Genomic DNA, 19,260 nt, shown 5'->3' with positions numbered 1-19,260 from the left:
TTTGAAAGTCGTAATATAATGAAAAACAAACAGAACAATGAATAAAGTTGTAATTTGTGGAAAATTAGGCTGTGGAAAATGTTATAATGTTATGAAAATAAAGTCAAAATATTATGGGAATAAAGTAATAAGAAGTAATAAGCAAATAATTGAAATACTTGAAAAAAACTGCAGAAATAGAAAAAAAACAGCATTGACTGTCATTTTATGAGAATAAAGTCAAAGTATTAAGAGAAAAAAGTTTCAATTTTATGAGACTAAAACTCTAGTCATTTGTCAAAAATAATGTGCTTGTAGCAATATAGAGTTGAAATATTGAAGAAAAAAATGCTATTTTGTAAAAGTGGTAACTATTATGAGAAACAAGCAAAACAAAATAAAGTTGTATTGTTTAGGAAAATTAGGTTGGGGGAAAAAAGTTATAATATGGGAATAAAGTCATAATATTACGAGAAGAACATTTATGAATATTATTTCAAAAGAAAATTGAAATATTTGAGAAAAAAGAGCAAAGATGGAAGCTGATACCAATAATAGGCTTTCTCACCTATACAGTATATTACAAAGCTGAGATGGCTGGAAAAAGTTTGGACACCCCTGCTTTAACTAGACTAGGGATGGGCATTTATGTCAGGAAACATTTATGTCAGCATTTATGCTTGAAGACGCATGAATCCATGAATGGCCGATGCCCGTCCCCAGTGTAGACATGCAGACGTACAGTAGATGTTCACACGGCACATAGCCAGCAGTGTAATGTATGCTCCCTTCAACTATGCTGTGATTTTCATTTTGTGTCAACATTTTTGTCATGAGCCTCCTCCGAGAAAACCACGGAAGCGTACTTCCTGCTACTGCAGAACCTCCAAAGTCCAACACCCCAAAACTGGAAGAAAAAATCGGTCTCAAAAGTAGACTTACTGTTCTTCCACACAGACAAACTAGGTAGTTTATTTACCCTGCAAATGCTACGTCTCAATTCGTGGCACGGAAAGCATTGTGTTTGACTTTGGAGGTTTGGTTCTATTTAAATTAAGTGTGGCTTCTTTCTCTTGTTATGATTGTTGTATTGTTGAATTTTATTCAATTTCATTCATTTTACTCATTTTTCGGGGGATATTTTATCTTTTTTTTTTCTAGTAATCATTTTACCTTGTTTTTTTCCCCACAATTTTCACACACTTTTTTTCTAAATAGGAATAAATGTTCTATTGCCTGGAAAGTTTCTTTACTTGCTATCACTCTGACAAAAATAATAACTAATAAATATATATACAATAATAGTAAAAAAAGAAGAAGAATGGGGCTTTTTCACTTGTATAGAAAAATATATAAAATAAAATACATTTTATTTATTACATTCATTTTTAGACTTCTTTCCCTTGTGATTGTTGTTACGGTATTTTATTTTTTTTAAATGTGTGGTATATACACATTTTCTTACTTTTCCTTTTGTAATGAGCATTTTAATATATGAATTATTTTTAAATTGAATTATTACAAAAGTAAATCTATACTTTTTAATATTTTAGTTCGCAAGATGTATTTCTTATCTTTTTTTAACAGAAAATGTGTTTGACGTCCTATGACGCAGACAGAATTATGATTTAAATAAATGGCATCCTTTTTATAGCAAATATAATAAAACATAGTCACTTTGATATTAATACACTTTTATTGTTATTCTTTTTTTTGTTTGTTTGTTTCAACAGGAAATGTGTTTCACTTTCTACGACTCAGAATGATGAGTAAAAATATAAATAAATGGCATCTCCTTTTATTGAAAAATATCATAAAACATAGTCACGTTTTTATTATTTCATAAAGGTAAAAAATTGGGTCACAAAAAGGGTGTATCTGCCTAATTCAGTTTTTTCTTCCTCATTAATGTTAAAGTATTCTGTCGCTTTACCTGCTTGACCCGTTTTCCGCCCGGCGACAAACACAAAACTAATAGCCAAAGGAGAGTGTTTTACACACACACAAACACACACACACACACACACACACTCTTCATAGTTTGTGTGCTTGTTGTACTTGGATGCTTTCCTCTTGGAGGCGTCCTGCAGGTTCTGTCAGAAACTCGGTCAGCGGGAAAATGTCTTTTGAGAGTTTGGTGGTGAAAGGAAGAGAAGAGAAGAGAAGAGGTGGGTGTGTCTTTTGTTTCCATACTCTCAGGTCTCGTATAAAAAGCTTGTGGAACCTGTTAGCACCTGGCAACTTCATTCTAGTGTCACTCCTTGGAATACTTCTCCGTGTTTGTGTCTTCACCTTTGGACCACCAAAAAAACCCAAAACTGTTTTACCCCTCGCTTTTCTTCCCAGCACTCCACATGCCATCTTCAGCTGGATGCTCCTGACCACCTGGAAACAAAGAATCCTCTGCCTTTAGTTCCGCTTGTAGCTCATCCTGCTTTTTCGGGGTGGTCAAGATGATGGAGGAGGTGTCGGTCACCATGTCCTACGACGCCCAGCTGTCGGAGCAGATGACCGAGGAGGAGATCCTGGCGTGTCTGGTGGCCGAAACGGGACCCAGCTTTCCAGTAAGCAACTTTTCCTTTTAGCCATTAAATGTAATTACAGTAGTTGCACCTGCACAGGTGTTTTGGTCCAAAAATAGTGCAGGAATTTTTTTGCTCATAGACAGTCGAGTATCACCTTGGCAGGCAAAAGCAAATGTTATGTTATTATTATTATTATTATTATTCTATGAATATAGTAATGCATGTTACTTGTTCATGTCATGGAAAATAACTATTAAAATAATGATACATTCACATTTGATTAAATCTTGAAATATATTAAAATACTTTTTATACTACTGAAACTTGTTTATATTAAAATAACCATACATTCACATAAATACAAAATACATGGAGAATATTTATATTGCAATGATTATATGTTCAGATGTTGTTAAATATTAGCAATGCATTGAAACTATTTATATTAAAATCATCATATTCACATATTGTTGCCAAATTGTAATCTATTAAGATTTATATTGAAATGATCATATGTTCGTATGTTGTTGAATACTACAAATATATCTCAGCTATTTGTATTAAAATAATCATTTATTCACATTGTTCAAATGGATCATGTATTTTGTTAAATATTTCAAATACATCTATTTATTACAATAAAATTCACATAAAAATAAAAAATTCATGAAAAATATGTATATTTAAATGATTGTATCAGAAATATTACAAATCTATCTATACTGTACTATATTTATTAGAATAATCACATAGTCTCATATTAAACATGTAAAATACATAAAATATTTATACTGCAATTATATTTTCACATTTTCCTAAATGATCAAATATTAAAAATATGTCTCTGAACTCTATAAAAATAGTCCTATTCACATAAATGATTAGATCTTCATATGTTGTTCAATATTAAAAATACAATATGGCATCTTACGTATTAGATGAAAGTAATTATGCATTCACTGATGAATGGACACGTTAAGTGTAACGCTATTTCAACTGTGATTTCTATTCAGTAATATCTTTTGGGATGGAGATGGTCCAGCATCAGACACTTTTGACATCTGGTAGAGCAGAGCAGAGAGTGAAAAACAAAGCGCCTCAATACTTTTGTCCATGAAGTGTTATTTTGAAGGCAGTAAAGAAAATGTCTCTCCTTCCAGCGTCGCTTTTGCGCCTACTTGTATCATCTCGCTCTTATCGTTTGATCTTTTATCTCTTGGAGAGGCTTGCTCCTAAATTGTGCGAGCAGACTGTGTGTGTTTTGACACCATCGTATTTAGTGGATACGGCTCTTTTGTCCCTCAGGAGGTCCCGACCAAGAAAGCCAAGCTGAGAGAAAGCCGTCTGCAAATAATGGAGGATGAGGAAGACCCCTTGAATAAATGCCAGGTGGGCAAGCGTCGAACTCCCTTGAAAAAGTGAAAGATTTCAGAGAAGACGGCAAATACGTCCGCGTCTGTTGTGTCTGGAAGTCTTTGTCTTGGTGTGCACGTTCTAACTGCTTGGTTCTTTTGGCCTTTTCTAGATGGAGAACCATCGTCTTCAGCAGGCCAGCCTCCGTCTGGAGCGGGAGAACGACAGCCTGGCCCACAAACTCATCACCAGCAAGGTGGCCCTCAGGAGCGCCCTGGACAAGGTCTCGCTTTCTCCCACCTTGTTTTGCATCACGCCCCTCTCCTCCGCCTCTCATCCACATTTGTAAATAAACATCCAAGTCCAAGTATGTTTCATGTTTCAGGAGGTGCAAATAAGTGTACAATGTTACAATTAGCACCTGCAAGATTCAAAGCATGTCAATAAAAAATGACAGCAAATAAAAATACATTTAAAGAAATGCAAGTACCTTAAATGGAAGGAAAATTGCAACTACGTAAACACAACTGTATAATGCCACAACAATATAATGCCAATTTAGTGGCATTATATTGTTAAGCTACTGTAACGTAGGGGGTCATATTTTAGCTGGCCCACATATCTGTGGTGGCGGAGTAAAATGCATTGTTTCTGACGTCCTTCAGCACGTTTTCTTTCACTCGGTTGTACAGTTGAGGAGTGGCTGGTTGTGACACGTACGTACGATCTCCCGGGCAGTTCCTACTGTCTGTCAGACATTTCTAACATCTCCCCAAATGTTGCATTTCTTTTGCAATGTAGCGAGCGACACTGACGGACTGTCGGGATGACTATGACGCTGTATTGCAATCTACAAATGTAATTTCTACTACGTTAAACACTCTGTGTGTACGCTAGCGGCCCCGCCTCCACCCAATCCCCAGTCTGCTTACTCCTTTGCTGCTCTTTTGCATACACGACATGAGGTGTCCCTAATGTTTAGACCAATGCACGGTGTGAGCGTGGAACTGACTGATGATGTCATTGGCAGGCGGAGGAGAGCGTGGAGGCACTCATCGGCGACCTTCTGCTGACTCGCCGTCGTCTGCGGGTCACAGAGGAGGAGAAGCGAGGCAAGGAGGAGGAGGCGGCCATGGCGAGTGGACACCGTCGTCATCATCACGTTATTGATGTCATTGAATGAAGCCTGCGTGAGAAGCTTAACGCCTCTTTCTGTGCGGCTGTAGTTAAAGGAAGTGCTGCGGAGGGAGCTGGAGAGGGCAGAGCAGGAGGTGAAAAAGTCCTCGGGCATCATCACAGACTACAAACAGGTAAGGAGGAGCCGACGTCGTCTCAAGAGAGGAAGGGCGGGTTTGAGTGTTTTTTTCCCGTGTGCCGCTCAGATCTGTTGTCAGCTGACATCGCGCCTGGAGAGACAACAGGAGGCACACTCGCAGGAGGTCCTCTCACTCAAGGTGACTTAACGCCCACTTCCTGTTTGACAGCACCACCCAAAACTCATCAAAGAGTTGAATTTAGAGGAAAAACAGTCCAAACGTAACATTACAATAATAAAGTCCCTTTCTTTTCAGCAAAAAAGACGTAGTATTAGAAGGATAAATGTTATTTTTATAAGTGAATGGAAAACAATATCATTAAAAAAAATGTTCTTGTACAAATATTTTTTTCTTGTGATGTGCCCTTTTTCTCGTACTCGTATGACGTTATTCTTGTAATATTTCACCGATTAATATTTCATAAATACACTCACTTTCTTGTGTGAAAATATTTTGTTTTCTCAATTTTATTCTTAAATCCTGACTTTTGTTGTTTTTCCTTGAAATATTAACTTTTATGCTGTTTTCCTTTAATGTTATGAGTTTTTCTCATAAACATATTCTTGTAATATTTGTACTTCATTCTTGTAATATAAAAAGAATGTTTTTGCAATATTATGACATTTCTTTCTTACAAACATAACACTTCATTCATAATATTTTGCCTTTATTCTCATAATATTTCTGACGTAGTTCTCGTCAACATGTGATTTAGTTCTCATAATATTATGATTTTATTTTTTATCTAATATTTTTACCGTTTTTCTCATAAACATAACATAACATAACAAACAATCCCCTAATATTAATACAAGTTTTTTCTTGCATTATCATATTTTCCTCCATTTCCCTTGACTTTTTAAAATTATTTCATTTATTTTGTTTTATGTTTTAATTCTCATAGTATTTGCATTTTTTTCCTTGAAATATTGCAAAAACAATGTGTGAACACGTTCATATTCTCACACTATTGGGCTTTTTTTAATACATTGTTTTTCCTCCTAACCCCACCAAGGGATTTTTATAATATTTCCATTTTTTCTCAAAATATACAAATATTTCTGTAATATTACTACTTTTTTTCTTACAAACTTATATATCTATATTACTTATAATATGTTTATATTAAGAAATATCTCATTGATATTATTTGTATTTATATTTTATATTCTTGTAATATTGTGCTTTTTTTAATTGAAAAATTTTCTGAAATGTTTTTGCAATATTATGACCTTTTTTTCTCTCAGACATTCAACTTTATATTTGTACTATTTTGCCTTTATTCTTATAATACTTCAGCTTCTCTCTTCTAATATGACTTTATTCTCACAATATTTCACATGTACTTTCATGTAATAACATGGTGTTATTCCTGTAAACATGTGATCGTCTTCTCCTAATATTTACATCAAAAGAGTGCAGTATTATTCAATTAGGTTTGTTTCAGTAATAATAATAATAATAATAATAAATAAAACCTAACAGGTCCTTGTGATCGTTGACAGAGGAGTAAAGTATCCCAGGTCCTTACCAAGAGCAACAAACCATAAAAAGGGCAAGCAGCTGTAAATTACAAGGCTCAATAAATCGGCTACTCTACTGTACCAGTGACTTCCTGTTCAGTGCAAAGTAAGCTTCAAAATAAAAGCACTATTAAGCTCCATTAATATGCTAGTTTTGGTTTCGGTTTCAGCCAGTCCGATGGGTATCGACATTGATGGGTTCCTGTTCAGTGTTTTTGTGTGATGCTAATACCTTTTTTGGCACAGGATGTTCATCTTGAGGCCAAAGTTAGGACGCTTGTGTTTTCTGTTGTCCCGCACAGAGCACGTTGAAGGCTTGTCCTCACTGTCGTGCTGGAGAATCAGTAGAAGAAGCAGCAGCGGTATCATCAGAGGACCCTGGCTTGGTTGTTCCAGGCTGGGGTAGGAAGCACGTTGGCCCCACTGAGGCACAACAGAGGAGGGAGGACCAGGAGAAGGCCTCCCTCAAGGCTCAGATTAGACAGCTGGAGAAGGAGCTGGCTCAGACCAAACTACAGATGGTGGAGGCCAAATGCAAAATCCAGGTCACACGGTTCCACTGCACATTGCTAAGATGTCTAATCATTGTATTGATTGTAATCCTAATGATTGCCGCTACTACTGGTGCAGGAGCTGGAGCACGAGCGGGGCATCCTGGCCAACGACCTCCAGGAAGCAAAGAACAACTGGATCAGCAAGGCCTTCACCTCGCTGCGCACGTCCGTCGACGGGGCGCCGACGTCCGGCAGGAGCCTCCACGGCGGCTCCCTGTCTGGGTGGAAGCTGTCGTGGCCTCACAACAAAGACAGTCAAAAAGAACAAAGCTGATGAAGAACGTGCAAATGGACTAGGCTGTAATGTGCCATAATGTACACCAGGGGGTGCTCTGGAGCAGATGACCGGTCTCCATACAGTGGAGCCTGGGATGTGAACGTGCATGGATTTGTTTTAACTTTCCTAAGAGAAAAAAACGTGTAATATTAAAAGAGTAACGTCATGATGTCATGGAGAAAACACCGTAATAGCATAGCCGATTGTCACGGGAGGGCAAACAGAAGTGATGCAAGTGAGAAACACTTCAAAACAATTAAACCGTGGACCAAAAATACTTTCATGATTTCTATTGGACAAAAAGACGTGAGGCAGCGACAGCGTTTAGCAGTAAAACTTAACAATAAATACTGATTTGGACACATTATTTTTTTTTCACTTAAGAGTAAGAAAGTAATATTCCGATAATGTTTGTTTTTTTGTGTAATATTCCACCAAGACGTTGAATCATAAGATTTGTTGAGATTAGAAATGGATTTGAAAGAATGGAATTGATTGCTTCCAGCGGTTACATTTTTTTTTCAATATTGTCATAGTATTTCCCATTTTATTCTGGTAACATTACGACACAATATTCTGAAAACTTTGTTTTATCAATTAAAATTACACACAAACACAAAATATATTAGTATTTCGATTGTATTCTCGTAATATCATGAGGCTCATATTCTGAAAACGTTGTTTTTTTCTTGTAAATGGTCTTTTTTTCTTCTATTGTTACATTTTATTCTCATAATATTACGAGACAAATATTTTAATAACCATTTCTTTGTTAATAAAATGTACTTCTCATTTTAGAACGTTTTGCTTGTTAACATACAATTTTATTTTGGTAACGTTTTACCTTTATTGTGGTTATATTATCTCTATTACAACAGGATGTTGATCAAGTTGCTGAAATTGGAATTTTTCATAAGAAAGGGGCCCAATTTTTGCTGCCCTAAAGCTTATAAATATTGTGATTTTATTCTTGTAATATTTTTACAAAATTTCTTGTCAACTAAATTTTCACACAAACGCAAAATATTTTAGTATTTAGATTTGATTCTCATATTATTTTATTTTATTTTATTTTATTTTATTTTATTTTATTTTATTTTATTTTATTTTATTTTATTGTAAGTGGCCTTTTTATTTCTTTAGATATTTTTATAGTATTGTGATTTTACTGTGGTAACGGAATGGCCAAACAGAGCAGCCAAGTGTGTTGGGGTGCAGCTACTCTCACTAACCCAACAAATCTAATCTGCATCTCGGCTAACCCCCACCCGACCTTTTTTCTTGTAAATATTGTCACAGTGTTTAGATTTATTCTCGTGATATGAGACTAATATTCCAATAACTTTATTTTTCTTTCTTTGTCCCGCCGCTTATCTTTTTATTAACTTTATTTTCAGACAGATAAATCACTCCTGCCTGATGACGTCAGGAAACTAGCGGTCGTTTCTCCGTGAGGGCTTTTCCTGTGATGCGCCTCTCCTTCCTCTTTCGCTTTCAGGCCCGCCCGCCGCCGCTTCTTAAAGATCAGCTGCCGCCTCCGTGACCGCACACACGATCTACTGCAGCCTCACGAGCTGGACTTCGACTCGAACGCCGAATAGATAAAAGGAGAAGAGCCAGGCCTTGTTCGACGCCTGATTTGACCCCAAGAGCAGCAGTCATGATGGCAAGTGTGTGTTGCTGGACCCTCCTGGTCGCTGTTGCTGCAAGTCAGACCACCTCATCATCAGGAAGTGAGTACCACGACCCCTTAAGCCTTTCTACTCTTCCCTGGTACTCTTTGGGTCCTTGCAGCCATGCTTTGAAATACAACATATTGTCTTATTTTTAGCAAACCAGAGAGACGAATGATTGGCCTCCCATCCGGCAATTCAATATTTGACACATAAATTAAGAATAGAAAATACAAATGTTACATATTATATATATTAGACATTGAAAACAAATATGTATTTAAAATCCTGCTGAAATTGCTATATTCATCACATTAAGAGAAAAATATTTATTTTCTTTACTTTTTTTTTTTTACAAAAAATGTATGAAATTGTCAAAAAATGCTGTATTTATTACATCAATTTAAAAATATGTTTTAAAAAATGTGTATTAAAAGAAAAGAATATGAAAATATATATGAATATCATTTCTTATGCCAAATAAGTGTTGTATTTTTCACTTTTAAAAACACTACCAATAACATAAAAACTAATAGAAAAATCTAATTGGACCAAAAAATAGTATTCAAGTACTGCCAACGTTGCTATATTTAATCACATAAATTAAGTAAAAATTGGCTGAAAAATTGTATTAAAATACTGCCAGTATTGCAAAACTCATCACATACATTAAAATTAAGAAAAAAGTCTAAAAATTAGAAAAATATTTACAGTATATTGAAATACTGACAGCATGTGTTTCTCACATTAAATTTACATTACATTTGTCCCTTTAAAAAAAAAAAAAAAGATAAAATTTGTATAAAAATACCGCCCAAATGAAAATGGAAATTCTGCCAAAAAAGTGCTCTACTTGTCACATAAATGAATGTCAAAATGACACAAAATAAACTGACAAAATATATTCTATGTCGGTTCAAACACAAACTGAACAAAAATGTGTATTATAATACTGCCAAAATTAAGATTTCTATTTTATTTTTTTTTTAATTCGCCCAAAAAGAGCTAGATTAGGACAAAAATGTGTGTTACAATACTGCCAAAAATCGAAATAAACATCTGATTTAAAAAGCATATTTCAGATAAACACAAGGAAAGTCATTTTGTTGCTTTTGGAATAAAAACACAAACATTTTGGAGATTATTGTGCTTCTTTATAATAACTAAAAATAACTGTGATAAATAATAGAACAGAAGTGAAATGAAAGAAGCACAGGAGAATGAGTTGGGGGGTTTTCTCCACTCTCCTGTATATGCAATGTTCAACACCTACAGGTGGTGGTGTGGCTTACATGGTCAGTGAACATCTCATTCTAACTACTTTCTTCTCTCAGGAGATCCTCCCGTCAATCCAACAGTGCGTTGCTGGTGTGCAAGTTATCCCAACATGACCTTTTGCTCTTGGCCTGAACCCCCCCACTCTCCCTCTCAGCCAGTGCGCTACGTGGCCTCCTACACGTCAGTCATAAAATCAGAATGATATATCACAATGACAATAATATACCGCTGCCAGTAGCACACCGTGGCTTGTCTGCAATAGCGTGTAAACGTGTGTGTGTGTGTGTGTGTGTGTGTGTGCGCGTGTGTGTGTGTGCGTGCGTGCGTGCGTGTGTGTGTGTGTGTGTGTGTGTGCATTTCAGCGAGAGACACCGGCCGTCAGTAACCAAGCAATGTCAGCTCATGTCTAGCAACTCTTCTTCGTCATCATCATCACCAGAGAAGGTACCAACTAGAATTTTTAATGATGAAATTATGGGGGGGGGGGGTGAAAAAACGTTGCAGACACACAGAAGGTCCATAGGAGGGCAAAATACAATCAACAACAAAAAGGGGGGAAAATTCAATAAAAGATGTCATAATACAATAAAAAAAAAGAATTGAATAATAATTTCAACAAATCCTAATAATAAAACATCCTCAACTTCCTTACATTAGTCCAACAAATTGAATGAAAGTCTGTATTCAAATACGAGCGAGCCTACTAACAGTAACATGACATAATAATTAGAATCATAATACGCAGCAATATGCCAAGCAAGACAAGAAATGATATATACATGGAAAGGAACATCCCCAGTGACTGACTGACTTACTTATTTATTCATTTCTTTCTTTCTGTGATACTGGAACTTTCAATTCGCATTTCCCTAAATTCATTTTGCTGCATTTCCAGATTTGCGCAAGAGAACTTTTTACTTTACTTTTACTACAAGAAATCCCCTCCAACCAAGACGCTTAAATTAATATTTAAAAAAAATACAAACCCCAAAGGATCATTTCGATTGTGAATATAAAGGAAATACATAAATGAATACGTCCTAATTTCAACACATCTTTGTTCATGAATCATATTGAAATATGGAGGTATTTTTTTAGTTCTTACACTTTTTCTAAGCCCTGCAGAGAAATTCAGTATTACTGTACATGAAAGTGAGTACTTTTATGCATAAAATGATAAATTCTACTTTGAATCACTTGTTTTGTGAATAAATGATATTCAAAGACAAATATATATTATTTATATTTTTTATATATTATATATTTTACGTATTAAATATATATTTTTCTTATGTATATACAGTATTTAACAATAAATTAATATATGATTTTATTTATATATAAATATAGAATTATTATTTTTGATACATATATTTAACAGGAAATAAATATAAAATGATACAAAAATCCACTATAAATATAAATGAATATAAAATCCAAGACGCTTCCACCAATCCGTTTTCTAAACGTGTCCAGCTGTGGCACTGCCCCCTGCGTGACTTGAAGCTGCTGACGGACTACATGATCAACGTGACGACACTTTACGACGGAGGCAGCAGCTCTCATCTCAGCAGCTTCATGCTGGAGGACATCGGTGAGGACAAACATCAACACACCGACGAGTGGCTGACGACAGCCTGAACGACACAATCTATTCGCAGTGAAACCTGACCCCCCCGTGGACATCAAGGTGTCCCCTCATAACGTCAGAGCGGTTCTGATGGAGTGGTCGGCTCCTCCCACTTGGACGCACATGGACATCGTCCCCTTGAAGTACCAGATCATGTACCAGTGGGACGTCAAGGGCACCACCAAGTCTGTCAATGTAAGTTCACCTGAAAGCAAGACTTATTGTCTTGTCGAGTGACCTTGTGTTTTATTTATGGTTCTCTTCCCTCTTTGTCCAGCTGGGTCCTCTGGAGAACACCAGCGTGGAGCTGAAGGGTCTGATCCCTGGTAGAACGTACCTGTTCCGGGTGTGCGCTAGGGAGCTGCTGGGTCTGGGCCAGTGTAGTCGTTGGAGCTCGCCCGTCACTGTGACCTTACCCAAGAAAAAACTCTAACACGTGTTACGAACAACAATCGTTTTGTATTTGGAGTAGTATTTATTGTAATATTGTTGCTTCTTGCCACTCATGGTAAAAGTAAAAGGATTGGTGGAACGTTTTATGGTGTTTCCTGGTGTTTGTGTGACTTCACATCATTCGGAAAAGTATTTAATCATGTTTGAATGAATCACATCATCATACCTGCATCCGCATGTTCTGGACACGCGGGTGACGAGGGGGGCTGACCTGTCAACTGATCATGGCGAGATGGATTAGATGGCGGGGGAAGATGAACAGACCTGGGAGACCCAAACGTGTTGTGAGGGTGTGCTGGAAACTTCTGGCAGAGCCTCCCGTTCGTCATTTCTTCAGCTCTCACCTCTGGCAGAGCTTCGCCTGCATCGTGGGGGAGGATCGGGATATCGAGTCCGAATGGACTGTATTCCGTGCCTCCATTTCTTAGACAGGCAATCGGCGCTGTGGCCGCGCAAGGTGGTCGGTGCCAGTCGTGGCGGCAAACCCCGAACCCGATGGTGGACGCCGGAGGTTGGAGCTGCGTTAAGCTGAAGGAGTCCTACTGAGCATGGATCACTTGAGGGGCTCCTGAAGCAGCTTATGGGTGCCGGCAGACCATGCGGCTTTGGCGGCGGTCGAGGCAAAAACTTGGGTGCTGGAGGAGTTCGGTGAGGCCATGGCGCACGATTTTCGGTCAGCCTCGAAGAAGTTCTGGCAAACCATTTGACGCCTTAGAAAGGGGAAGCAGTGCCTGGTCCACAATGCTTGCAGTGGGGACGGAGGCCTACTGACCTCAGCTGAGGCATGGTCGGGTGGTGGAAGGATTACTTTGGGGCCCTTCTCAATCCCACTGACATATCTTCCATCGAGTCTGAGGACACGAATCACCGTGCCTGAGGTAGTCAAAAAAACTCCCCAGTGACAAAGCTCCGGGGGTGGACGAGTTTCGCCCTGAATTCCTCAAGGCTCTGGATGTTGAGGGACTGTCTTGGCTGACACGTCTCTTCAACAATATGTGGAAGTCCGGAACAGTACCTCTGGATTGGTAGACCGGGGTGGTGGTCCCCCTTTTCAAGAAGGGTGACCGAAGGATGTGTTCCAACTATTGGGGGATCACACTCCTCAGCCTCCCTGGGAACGTCTATTCCAGGGTGCTGGAGAGAAGGGTACGTTAGGTGAACCTCAGCTACAGAAGGTGCAATGTGGTTTTCGTCCTGGTCGTGGACCAGTTCTACACCCTTGCAAGGGTACTGGAGGGTACGTGGGAGTTTTCCTCTACGTGTGATTTGTGAACTTGGAAAAGGCACGTCACCGTGTCCCTCGCAGTGTCCTGTGGGGGGGTGCTACGGGAACCCGTACTCTCGTAGCGCTACTGCGTGCCATCCAGTCCTGGTTCACATTGCCAGCAGTAAGTGGAGCCTGTTCCTGGTGAGCATTGACCTCTTCCAAGGATGCCGTTTCTCATCACTTCTGTTCATGATTTCTATGGGCAGAATTTCTAGGCACAGCCAAGGCGTCCAGGGGGGCCAGTTTGGGGACCTCGGGATCTCGTCTCTGCTATTCGCAGACGATGCGGTCCTGATGGCCTCGTCAGGCTGTGACCTTCATCGTTTACCTGGAGCGGTTTGCAGCTGAGTGTGAAGCTTCTGGGATAAGACTCAGCACCTCCAATCCGAGGCCATGGTTGAACGCCCTGGTGTCCTCCCAGTGGAACTGGAAGAGGTAGCCGGGGACCAGGACGTCTGGGCGATCACATCTGGCGCTTGTCTCACCAAACACCGACACCTAGTGGCCAATGTAGAATACTACATTCACAATTAGAATGCTTCTTCTGCCTGGTATTTGTATTTTAGTTCGTTTAGTTAGTTCATTTCACCATTATGATGCTTGAAAATGCTTAATTTAGGCCAAGAATAAGTACAAGAATAAGTAGAATTAAGCATACTCAACCATGAAACAGCAATCATTTATTCATTTATATGGAGCGAGGGTGCCATGTTCGAACCGCGATGCAAGTAAGGTTAGCCTGGTATGAGCACAGAGGTAGTGGTGTGCCAAGACTTTTGCACAATACTGTATCCCAAACATATTTTTGCAGAGAAGAAAACAACATTCCAACTTAGTCGATGATGTCCAAGATAAGCGGCATGACAAACTCTGAGTGTCTGACACCCATGGTGAAGGAGGGTGCCCTGTGATGGTGCACGTTGGACCTCTCTGGGCTGTAGGAGCCCGGGCCCGGCGTCGCCATGGAGTAATTGGGCCTCTTAGTCCTGCTCTGCATGGAGAAGGAGGGCTGGCGCTGGAGGTAAACATCCGGGTTGGTGCTGTTGTACTTGCTCGGCCCGGGGCTCTTGGCCAGGTCCTCCGAGGGGGCGCCCACCTTCCTGCGGGCCGACATGCTGTAGCTGACGCTGGATGCCTTGTGGGGAACCTGACTGCCCAGCAGGTTGGGGAGCACATAACTGGTGGCATCAACAATACAACAGAAATCATGTAGCGCTCTGTAGGGCCATGGTTCTCAACTGGTGGGTCGGGACCCAAAAGTGAGTCCGTTCCAGGTTCCTCGCAGGAGTAAATTTAGCACTCTTTTTGTCATATTCGTCCTTGGTATTTGTTCATTGCAAGGTTATAAGTGAAATAGGTTTTTATTTAGTGCCATTTTGAAATGTTATTTTCATTTATGTTTTATTTGTATGCATGCAGATATCATGTTCTTCCTCATTTCCATGACAAAAAATTTGCTTGGTTTGACTTAGATAAAAGTATAAAAAATAGAAATAAAATAATGAAGGAATAAATCAATATAAAAATGACAATGACTTAAATAAAAGTGTAAAAAAATTGAAAAATAATCAAGGACTTGAAAAAATATAAACATGACAATGACTGAAATAAAAGTGCAAAAAGAAATCAATAAAAATTACTTACATGTTTTTCAATTAACGTCGGAAATGTACACCAAAATTTTGCCTTGGTTTGTGTACATTTTCCGGTTAGCGTACAATATGGCGCGCGTCTTGTAGTGTTATTAATACACTGTGTGAGTCCAACGATGTTCTTGATGTATTTTTGTCACGTGGCTGTTCCCAAAGACACAATATGGCAGCAGGATCAACACCTTCCTTTTCAACGCCACCTTCCTGATGTATTTCTCGAATTCAATAAGTGCTTCTCACTTTCTTTATCCAAATGCTGGCACTTGCAACTTTCTTTGGCTCCATTTTGGGTTATTGATGTGAGAAACACTACTGAATTGAAGAAACTCATGGCAAAACAGGAAGGTGGTGTTGATCACGCATCCACATCGTGACTTTGGGAACAGTGTGTATTACATGTATTTATATGTATTTAGAATCGTTTTCTGCGTATAAAACCATAACTAAAACTACAAAAACATGTTTTGTGTTAACAATTTTTGGTTCTCTGGACTGTATTAATTGGATTTACAATTAAAAATTGATCCGGTTAGCGTCCGTTTTGGTTACGAATTTATTTTTCAAGGTTGCACTGTATTTGTCAAAATTTGAGACAGCGCATTGTGGAAAATGTATCAAATTGTTTGTATTCTTTTTTCTTGATTGCATCACAAATGCTTAATTTAAAAAAAATATACAGTATTGTTTGGCAACCTGGGGCAGAGTCCTTTCCTGCCCCAAACAGGAAGTCACATACAATGTTGCTAATGTTACAGTATCTCCTGATTCCATTCCGAGCTCTTTAACGGTCATCTTTACCTGTGTTCTTCTGCCCTCACCTGTTGGGCGCTGGTACTGCATCCACAGAACGATACCGTGTACGAGCGCCGATCGTGTAAGCCGGCGGTTTCCGGTGAGCGTTTAGAGGCGGAGCCTTCTCAGGACTGTAAGCCCCCGGCCCCGGAGTCTGGAAGTCATTACCTGCGACAACGTAGTATAGCATCAAACCAAATATGTCGTGTTCTGTGATTATATGCTACAACATTACCTTTAGCCCCAATGCGCCTCCCTCGCCCCAATATGGAGTAAGATGGCGTGTCCATTCGGCCAAATCGTGTCACCTTAGCGCCGACGTGGTACCTTGGTCCTGGACTGGAATCCACAGAAACCACTGCACGAAACACAGTAAGCAACTCCATATATCAGGATGTAATAATTGTAGTAATAACATGTTAAAAGTGTCACGTACAACTTTTTAAAAGTACGTTTCCGTTGATTGACATCTTTCAAAAGCGGATTTGACGTTAATAACGTTACAGTGACAGAACAGAAATGTATTGAACAGAAATGTTTGCGTCAAGTCGTGCTTTTTCGGAAATGTCAGGGATGTAAATGTAACAACGCTAGCTTGACGTGACATCTTTGCGAAGTGTATTTAACGGTAACGTTACAATGGCATGACACCTCTTTGAAATATGCCGAACATTAAATATGTTAGCGCCTATGCACGTTTTGATGACGTTAGCGCGACATAAAGGTCCTGTTTTTTTGTAAGAACATTAATAACAACAAACGCTTTCACAAATGTACTAGCGGAGCACATTTCCGATAACGTTGAATGTGGAAAATATCAGCATTTTTTTATAACGTTAGCATGATTTCACATTATACGGAAAATGATTTAACATTGATGACGTTAAAGAGACATAACACCTGAGAAATATTATAATTAAAACTGTCATGTGATGGTTTTCGGATATGAATCGTACGCATCTTTGATAACATTGCCATGACAACACGAAATCTATGCAATGTAACAACATGAATGTGTTCATTAGTAACAATATATGTATTCAACGTGAAAAAGACCCTTTTCAGTCAACAATGGCATGACTTGATATATTTCGGAAATGTATTAAACGTTAACAGGCGTGTCTCGCAACCTTTGTGTAAATGTATGTGTAAAAAAAAACAAAAAACTAGTGAGTTGACATATTGGAATTTGACATTCAAAGCAAAAACACGTGGCGTAACTCATCTTGGAAACATACGATAAAACTGTCATGTGACATTTTTCGTACATGAACGTATCTGAAGGAACATTAGCCTGACTTGACATCTTTTGAAGGAAAGATATTTAGCGTTAATCAGGTTGGAGTGACATTTACGGGAATTGTTTTGAACGTTAAAACTTTGTCCGGTGGCATTTTGCGGGTTTACATGTATTTATCGTAAAACAACATCAGCATTACTTCGACATCTTTTGAAGAAAGACGTTAATGTGTCCCGTGATATTTGTGTAAATGTATGTATCGCAAAAAAAACCAACAAACGAGTGACCTGACATCTTGGAATTTGGCGTTCAAAATGATAAAACGTGGCGTAACTCATCTTGGAAGCATACGATAAAACTGTCAAGTGACATTTTTCGTAAATGAATGTACGGGAAATAACCTTAGCCTGACTTGACATCTTTTGAAAAAAAGATATTAACATTAATAAGCCTGGAGTGACATTTGCAGGAATTATTTTGAACATTCAAATTTTGTCACGTGGCGTTTTACAAGTTACATTTATTTATCGTAAAACAACATCAGCATTACTCGACATCCTTTGAAGAAGAGATATTAATGTTAATCAGGTTGGCGTGACATTTACGCTAATCATTTTCAACGTTAACATTTGGTCAAGTTACATGTATATATCGTAAAACAACATTAGCTTTACTCGACATCTTTCGGAAATGTATCAAACGTTAACAGTCATGTCCCGTGATATTTGTGTAAATGTATGTGTCGCAAAAAGAAAAAACAACAAACGAGTGACCTGACATCTTGGAATTTGGCGTTCAAAACGATAAAAACGTGGCGTAACTCATCTTGGAAGCATACGATAAAACTGTCACGTGACATTTTCGTAAATGAAGGTATCGGAAATAACATTAGCCTGACTTGACATCTTTTGAAAAAAGATTTTAACGTTGATCAGGCAGGAGGGACATTTACGGGAATTATTTTCAGCGTTCCAGCTTTGTGGCGTTTTACAATGTATTCACCTTGAAACAACATTAGCATGACTTGACAGCGCTCGGAAATCTATTTATTCAACGTTAATAACGTTCGATTGACATAAACGTCCACTGTGACATGTTTGGGTCAGGGGGGCAGTTTTTGTAAGCATCTGTCGTATCCGTGGACGCTTTCCGTCACGGATGTGCTGAACGTGTCTGTTGATGGAGACTCACGAGCGCTGCTGGTGCGGCTGTGGAAGGTGTAGGCGGGGCTGCTGGGCTTGGTGACGTCATGGTTGATGTAGCCCACAGTTGGCGGCAGAGCGTAGCGTCCCGGACCCGGTCCTGTTGCGGTGAAACCACGACGAGCAATGACGTACCACTCACGTTGATTAGTCTCACGTGGTGCATGTAAGAGTACACACACACGTAGACAGTATTTCATATACTGACCTCGCTCTCTGGCTGAGATTATTGGCCGTCTCTTCGCTACCGCCTCCTCCATAATCCTCCGACTTTCTTCTTCTTCTTTTCTTCTGTCACCTCGGATGCTTCCTTTTCGTGTGTGCCAAGCCCCCCCTCCCTCTGGATAAATTATACATGAACACGCTGGAGGTGGGAAGTAACACAATCTTGTCCGACCTCGACTCAAGGGACAATAAAAGTTGTCAGCAGTGGATAGAACAGTGATGCGACGTTTAGGTTGAAAAAGAGTTGCGTCAGTGCTGCTCGTGTATAAAACTCATGTTTATGCTGGAAGAATATGTGTCGCGTTTGGTTGCTGTTGTTTT

General features: G+C 38.9%; 3 protein-coding genes across 3 annotated transcripts; 2 read left to right on the top strand and 1 right to left on the bottom strand.

Moving 5' to 3' along the window:
* The first annotated feature begins 1,563 nt into the window (after positions 1 to 1,563).
* On the top strand, positions 1,564 to 7,539 carry LOC129192621 (rab GTPase-activating protein 1-like). The gene is made up of 9 exons (XM_054796806.1): positions 1,564 to 2,147; positions 2,326 to 2,543; positions 3,810 to 3,893; positions 4,030 to 4,140; positions 4,888 to 4,992; positions 5,084 to 5,167; positions 5,240 to 5,311; positions 6,999 to 7,241; positions 7,327 to 7,539. The coding sequence occupies exons 2-9, from the start codon at positions 2,433 to 2,435 to the stop codon at positions 7,522 to 7,524; spliced, it is 1,008 nt and encodes a 335-aa protein (XP_054652781.1). The 5' UTR covers positions 1,564 to 2,147; positions 2,326 to 2,432; the 3' UTR covers positions 7,525 to 7,539.
* Positions 7,540 to 9,117: 1,578 nt separating this feature from the next.
* On the top strand, positions 9,118 to 12,738 carry ebi3 (Epstein-Barr virus induced 3). The gene is made up of 6 exons (XM_054796808.1): positions 9,118 to 9,260; positions 10,535 to 10,658; positions 10,841 to 10,922; positions 11,955 to 12,072; positions 12,140 to 12,303; positions 12,386 to 12,738. Exons 1-6 carry the CDS (start codon positions 9,188 to 9,190, stop codon positions 12,539 to 12,541), a joined length of 717 nt encoding a protein of 238 aa, XP_054652783.1. The 5' UTR covers positions 9,118 to 9,187; the 3' UTR covers positions 12,542 to 12,738.
* Positions 11,910 to 18,986, bottom strand: odf3l2a (outer dense fiber of sperm tails 3-like 2a). The gene is made up of 5 exons (XM_054796807.1): positions 18,923 to 18,986; positions 18,704 to 18,814; positions 16,508 to 16,630; positions 16,299 to 16,440; positions 11,910 to 15,006 (listed from the first exon to the last, which is right to left on the bottom strand). Exons 1-5 carry the CDS (start codon positions 18,972 to 18,974, stop codon positions 14,661 to 14,663), a joined length of 774 nt encoding a protein of 257 aa, XP_054652782.1. The 5' UTR covers positions 18,975 to 18,986; the 3' UTR covers positions 11,910 to 14,660.
* Between the last annotated feature and the right edge of the window lie 274 nt (positions 18,987 to 19,260).

The sequence above is a fragment of the Dunckerocampus dactyliophorus genome, chromosome 13 (genome assembly GCF_027744805.1).
Source record: "Dunckerocampus dactyliophorus isolate RoL2022-P2 chromosome 13, RoL_Ddac_1.1, whole genome shotgun sequence".
NCBI lineage: Eukaryota > Metazoa > Chordata > Actinopteri > Syngnathiformes > Syngnathidae > Dunckerocampus > Dunckerocampus dactyliophorus.
This window is presented reverse-complemented; position numbering and strand designations above follow the sequence as displayed.